This window comes from Muntiacus reevesi, chromosome 2 (genome assembly GCF_963930625.1).
Source record: "Muntiacus reevesi chromosome 2, mMunRee1.1, whole genome shotgun sequence".
Taxonomy (NCBI): Eukaryota; Metazoa; Chordata; class Mammalia; order Artiodactyla; family Cervidae; genus Muntiacus; species Muntiacus reevesi.
The window spans coordinates 163,919,795-163,926,844 of NC_089250.1; the positions used below are offsets into that span (position 1 = coordinate 163,919,795).

At 47.9% G+C, this 7,050-nt stretch overlaps 1 protein-coding gene across 1 annotated transcript; it reads right to left on the reverse strand.

Moving 5' to 3' along the window:
• Positions 1-2,993: 2,993 nt before the first annotated feature.
• C2H10orf120 (chromosome 2 C10orf120 homolog) lies at positions 2,994-5,833 on the reverse strand. The gene is made up of 3 exons (XM_065920144.1): positions 5,637-5,833; positions 5,352-5,427; positions 2,994-3,749 (listed from the first exon to the last, which is right to left on the reverse strand). The coding sequence occupies exons 1-3, from the start codon at positions 5,831-5,833 to the stop codon at positions 2,994-2,996; spliced, it is 1,029 nt and encodes a 342-aa protein (XP_065776216.1).
• Between the last annotated feature and the right edge of the window lie 1,217 nt (positions 5,834-7,050).

Below are 7,050 nucleotides of genomic sequence, written 5' to 3' on the forward strand. Positions count from 1 at the left end.
GCTGGAATCCCCCTTCCTCAAGTGAGTTCTCTGAAGGTGATTTTCCTTTGCTGTTATGGTAGATTTTAGGATCTTTTCCAGTTCACCCTGCACCATCCAGCACAGACATCTAACCACGATCTGGTTCCATTTTTCACTTCCTGGTTGAAAACCAGTCCATAGAGTTTACCCGCCTTAGCAGAGTTTCATTAAACCCTTCTTTACCTGGCCTGCCCTCCCTTCTAAAGTCTTCTCCCCTCTGGCCCCTCTCAGGGCTGAGCCATCACACACCGAGCTTTGGACATGGCACACCTTTGAGCAACTCTGAGCCTTTGCTCACACTGTCCCCTCGGCCAGGAGTCCATCCTTCCAACCTTCCAGACACATCTGCCTGCTGCTCAGGGTCCCCAAGAAGCACCTCCTGGTCCAGCTGAAGGGCTGACTGCCATCGTATCTTTGGGACTCCCTCACCTCATGTAGGTCTCTATGCAGTTTAAGAATACAGCTGCTGTTAGACACTCAGTCATATTCAACTCTTGGTGGTCCACGAATGGAACCTGGGCCACCTGCATTGCAGGCAGATTCTTTATCATCTGAAACGCCAGGGAAGTCAAGTATACAGTATCAGTTGCTTATTTATTCAGTGGGTACCATTGCGGCACTCAAACTTTAGGGTCCTACTAGTAATTCTTAAATGAGTGAATGAGTGATAAGGTCAGAGTTGTGTTTTCAGTGTTCCAATGAGGCTCTGCATTTCTCTCCAGGCAGTCTTCAGTGTTAACATGGGAGTCACGTTTCCCTCAACTGTAGGCTGAGCCAAACACAGACCAGAAAAGATGCTGAGACAGAAGATGCCATCTGTGTGAGGCAGGGTCTCTGTCCTTCCAGACTTGATGTGGAGTCTGGACCTACACTAAGTCACTCTCGTGTGCCCAAGGATGAAACGTCTTGCAGACGGCTGCAAAATGGGGTTTAGACTCTATTCAAGTGGTGCTTCTGTAAACTTGAAATAGTGTGGTCAAGAATCAAGAATGGGGTGCAAACTCAAGGAGGTAGGATTGACAATGCACGCATTTCTGACTGCTTATATAATTTCTCCAGGGTTCAGATGGTTAGATGGCTCTGAAAATTTCTCTGCATTGGCCCTTTGCCATTTTCAGAGAGGTCAGGCTCTTCCTGTCCTTATCTCTGGGAAGGCTCTGTCTGGTCAAGGGTGAAGCCTGTACAGAAGGTCCTGGTGTGTGTTCTTCCTGGACATGTCCCCTGCCTCCTGCTGAATCCATTAGAGCCTCCAGCCTGTCTCCTATTAGCAGGGCATGTTCTTGTGGCTAAGTAAGGATAAAGGAAGGGATTAGGTGTTAAGAGCAGAGGTGGCTTTGAAGGCCAGAGAGAGAAGCAGAAGGATCTCCTTAAGACTAGGAAGGTGCTCCACAAGAAGATGGACATGACTAGTGCCTCTGATCCTGCCCTTGGACGCAAGCTTGGTTCCTGGAGCCATGCAGCCCCACCCCCAGCCCCATCCACCAGGGGAGGGGCGGTCGGAAACCAAGGAGAGGCATCTACACACTCATGTCAGAAGGAAAGCTTTGCTTCTGAGGACAGAACAATGAAAGGTTTTATTTTCTGCAGAAGCATTCATCCATCTCTGCAAAGCACTCATCAATTCCTTCCTGAGCTTTCCTTCTCCTGGGCAGCACTGTGTAACCTCAGTTGGTGTATTATGTTGCTTTTCCCTGGCATCTACCTAGAGAAAAGAATTCCTGGGTAAACAGCTCATCATAAAGCCCCTTGATGATTCAAGGTGTGGGGATGGCAGGCAGGTGACAAATGGAATGCTAGTGACCGACTAGGACATGGCTGTCTGGAGCAGAGCCCCACGGAGACTCTCCAGGCATTTGTGTACAGCCCAGAGTCCTAACACCTGCAGGGTGACAATAGGTTTGTCATAGGCCTGAGGGAGGCTGACTGAGGGTCCTGGGCGATGTTGCAGTAATGACCTCTGGTTGTCACAGGAGGGGCGGTGGCTTTCAAACAGGTGGACAGAAAGCCTTTGGCCACGTGGATGTGGGCAATGGCCATGCATTGGGGTGTTCCCAAAATGACATGGGTTAGAAAGATCATGATGACACTGACAGTGACTCCTCAGAGGAATCATGAAAAACATCAGCCCAGAGTCTAGTTCTCAAAGTTGCTTCAGCTTTGATTCCAGTTGGACACATATGGGCTTTAGATCTAACCTTCTTTCTCTCTCTCACAGATGCCTGGCCCCAGACCACACACTGGCCAGGTGAGGACCTAGCCTCCCATCTCAGAATGTCCCTTCTCTCCCTGCCCTTCCCCCCATAATATAAACCAGTCCATGTGTCCCTTCTGGACATATGGCTTACTCTACCACTGGCAATATTCGTGCTCAATAGGGGCTTCTTTTTAAGGACTCACAAGGCCTTGCAGAGCTTACATTTGCTGTGTGTGTGTGTGTGTGTGTGTGTGTGTGTGTGTGTATGCTCAGTTGCTTCAGAAGAATCTGACTTAGTGTGATCCCATGGACTGTCTCTGTGCTGGCATGTGGATCCTTTCCCACTGTACCACCTGGGAAGCCAAAAAGAACATGGAAGTGAAAGTCGCTCAGTCGTGTCTGACTCTTTGCAACCCCTTGGGCTAGACAGTCGTGGAATTCTCCAGGCCAGAATACTGGAGTGGGCAGCCTTTGCCTTCTCCAGGGGATCTTCCCAACCCAGGGATCGAACCCATGTGTCCCGCATTGCAGGCAGATTCTTTACCAGCTGAGTCAACAGGGAAGCCCCCCAAAATATTAATGTATATAACTGAATCACTCTGCTATACACCTGAAATATTGTTAATCAACCCCATTCCAATACCAAATAAAACTTTTAAAAATGAAAAGCTTTTTAAAAGTAAAAAAAAAAGAAAGAAAAAGAGAGAAGCCACCTGGGGCAGAGCTGCCGGAGTAAGAAGGACCAGGAGGCTGGGTTACCATGGAGATAAATAAAACTTTAATGATGATGGGAAGCAGTTTTGCACATGTACTCTTTCCAGGCATTCTCTTTTTCCAGGCTGTTGGCCTGTGATGCATAACTGGGGTGGATCCCCCGAGACAGAAAATCCTGATTCATTAGCAAGAGGTCTCCAGGGAATTCTGCCACGTGCAAAAGACTTCTGTTTGTTAAGCCAGTGATGGACCTTTCCACTTTCTTTGCAGGGAGGAATGGTTTTAGATCACTTGGATGGTACGTGATGCATTTTTTGGGTTCTTCTGACTTGAAAATGACATTCACTTTTATTTCCTGTCTTTTGGAGGTTTTGCTCTCTGCCTCGCCTCTCCCCTCTTGATGGGCATCGTTGGCATCATCAGCGTTGCCGTCATCCTGGCCTTCCCCAGCCCTGGCCCTTGCCGGGGGGCCCAGGCCCCCTGAAGGCAGAAGCGAAGAGCCCCTAAACCTTTCAATGTAGGGTAGGAGCTGCTTGCTCCGCAGGGCTCTTGCCAGCTGCATGCGCTCTATGTGCTTGCTGACGTTCAGCCTTTCCCGCCGGGGCATCCTGAGCTCCTCCGGGGCCACGATCACCTTGGCTGTCCACGTTTTCCCCAGGGGCCCGCAGGTGGCGCAGTGAGGGGTGCGCTGCATTTTATAGTCCACCGCCCGCTTGTAGTCTGAACTCAGCGTCTGTAGTTCCTTGAGCATTTTCTGTTCTTCCTCTTGCTTGTAAGTCAGAAACCTCCTGGCTGCCACGGTGTGAACGCCACCTAGACGCTGACAAGTGGGAAAAGGCGTGTGAGTCTTGTGGTCGTGTCCGACTCTTGGCAACGCCATGGACTAGAGCCCACCAGGCTCTTCTCCAGGCAAGAATGCTGGAGTGGGTTGCCATCCTCTCCTCCAGGGCCAGTGGGCAGGGGACTGGGGGGGGGGGGGCGGGGAGAGAGGTGGTGGTTAAAATCTCAAGGGGATTGATGCGTCCATTTGTTTGTTAGTTTTTTATAATCCACATGTGGGTGAATTTCTACAGTATTTGTCTTTCTTAATCTGATTTATTTCACTTAGTATGGGCTTCCCTGGTGGCTCAGAGGGTAAAGCGTTGCCTGCAATGTGGGAGACCCAGGTTTGATTCCTGGGTTGGGAAGATCTCCTGGAGAAGGAAATGGCAACCCACCCCAGTATTCTTGCCTGGAGAATCCTGGACGGAGGAGCCCACCGGCTTGCAAGGAGTCAGACATGACCGAGCGAGTGGGGAGGGGAAGGGAAAAAGGGGTAAAGGAGATGAGCTGTAAGGTTATGGAGAAAACTACATTTCGGTGGTAAGCATGTGGTAGCACATAGAGAAGTATAAAACACAGCGTTGTGCACACGACACTGATGCAATTGTTGAGTCCTGCTGCAGGTCACAGGAGTGAGGCCTTGTACCAAGGCCACAGGAGCAGAGTCTAGAACCAAAGCTGACTGAGCCCCTTTGTAACCTTACCACAAGTCCCCTTGATCAACACTAACAAGCTTCCTGATTCCCAGTTAGGCAAAGATGCCCACTCCAGTAAACACCCTGTCACGCCCCAATCACCTAACGCCAACCTTCTAGCAGGAATTGTCTTTGTCTTGAGGCTATAAAAATTGACTATTAACTCAAGAAAGTGGTCGACTCTCCCTGGCCTGTCAGGAGTTGTCAGCCTGTTGCACTCGCATTACCCACTTTATCTCTGCTCTTTTTTAATAAACGCTCTCCTTTCTGCAGTACTCTGTGTCTGGAAATTCTTTTCCAACCTGCTCTCGGGCTGCCTCAACAATAATGTTCTAAATCAATGTTACCTCAAAACAACAAAAAAATAAAAATATAGCATTTATGATGGAAAAATTTTAAAAGGTTCTCAATGGGACAGGAGCAAAGGACACCCACAAAAAGAATTATCTAGTGGCTCCCTTGCCCTCTACCAGTGAAGGTGCCCGAGACCCTGTATAGTGAGAATGAGGGTAGATCTTTGGGAACAGATGAGCCTGGGTTCAAATCTGACTCTCCTTCTAACCTACTATGAATCTGAGAGAATTGTATTGATCTTACAGGCCCCTGTGAGGTCTCCATAAGATGACAAATATGGAAGCAACTAGTGCAAGATAAGGGCTCAAGAAAAGGCAGCTTCCATGATTTTTTATCACTTGTGGTTACAGTCTTGCTTGAAACTTTGTAATAAGAGCGTATTTTGCTTTTGCTAGGCAAATATGGAAGCCACTAGTTAACTCAGCCAAGTCTCCTCCACTACTTGGGGGACTCACACCTGTGTTACTGGTGGTTTTTGAAACTCTGACTCTCCTAGCCTAACTGCCTAGATTCCGTGGGGCCTCCCTGTGTATAAATCTCACAGCACTTACTAGGATCTCTTTTTCCAAGGGGGAGTATTTCCCGAGGGCAATGCGTGGGTCTGACTTGTAGAATTTGGTCCATATCCTGGAAGGCAGAGAGGTATATTAGAACTCCGAAAGGGTCTTCCTCATTTTGCCTTTTGGAGTGGGAAATCTCACTAAGGGTGATGCTACGTTGATCAGGATAAGGCCCCTGTGACCATGGTTTCTAAAGCCACAGGGTGGGCTCTTCCATTTGGCTTCAAATCTGACCTGGGTGGGACGTAATGGAGCAGAGGCACAGGTTACACTCACCCCAGTGGTGAAGCAGGGCATAGATCCCCTTGGGAGTAGAGGGACGCTTTATTCAGGAAGGAATCGCTATGGAATGCTTGCATTGGTGTTCCATTCTTATTTAACTTCCCCTCTGTAGCCATCTTTTCTTGGGCCCTTGAATCTCTAGCCCTCTGTTTTCCAATCTTTGGACAACCATTCTCCCATTCTCTGATCATACTCTGGCTCCAGGCTAGGGTGGGAGGTGTCAGTGCCTGGAGTTTCTTTCTAAGACAGCTTTAATGCGAACCCAAATGATAGTCACAAACATCTTGCATCATAACTGGCCTACGTGGCAGCTATTGTGAGGTCTGAGTTTAGGCATCAGATGATCCCTTGGGGTGAAATGGACACACACTACCATGGTCTTGGTGTGTCGGAGTCCAGAGGAATAGAGTGGGCAGAGAAGTGTAGCTGGAAGATGATCTGACCACTTCAATGCCACTTATAAGCCCATAAAGACTGCTCAGTTCTTTCAGGATGAACACTTATCACCTGAAGTCTCTCCCTGGTATTGGCTTGTCTCTCCAATCTTAGTTCCAATTTTAGTTCCTCATGTTCCACCATGAACTCTATCCATGGTTCTTGGAATCAGCTTCTAGACATGCTCCCCTCATGTCTCAAATACCCATCTCTGCCTTGACAACTTGTTTATCTTTTAGGGCCCAGCTTACCTGGAAATATCTCTGAGAAATACCGTTAGAGCAAAAATCTAGGCACAGAAGTATATAAATTGTAGACAACCTTTTTGTATTGGAAAGGAAAAAATAAGCATGTATACTTGCATTTGCATAAAGAAACATTACAATAATACATACAAAAAAATGTCGCAAATAATTATCAGAGGTGGGTGCCTGGCAGATATAGATGAGGTGGTAATGAGTCTTTTCATTGTATACATTATTGTTTTGTCTTGAATTTTAGAACCACGTGAGCCTATTACCTTTTGAAAAAATGAGTTTAAAAAGTAAAGAAGCAGCTCATGGAAGAAGATGTCTCTGTCAAGTACTGGTCCGGAAGCTTTCCTTTGCTTCTACCAGAAAACACCCCTAAGTGGGGATATTTAGAGATGGGTCCAGGTCTCATGCCCACGACAGCCATCTGAAACACACCAATGGTCCTCTCACATACCCAGGCAATTTCAGTTCCCTAGAACAGCTGTGAACCTGGAAATCAGCAGCCAGTGCCTCTGAGCAGTATAGACAGTGCCTCTTGCCCTGTTTGCATTGACTGACACATTTGTCCTACACACGGCTGTTTGCACAAGTCACACGACTCCTGGCATATTGGGCGCACTCCACAAATATCTGTGGAACAACCAATGAATGGGACATGATAGAATATTAAGGACTGGGACTTTCCTGGTGGTCCAGAGGCCAAGACTGCACTCCCAATG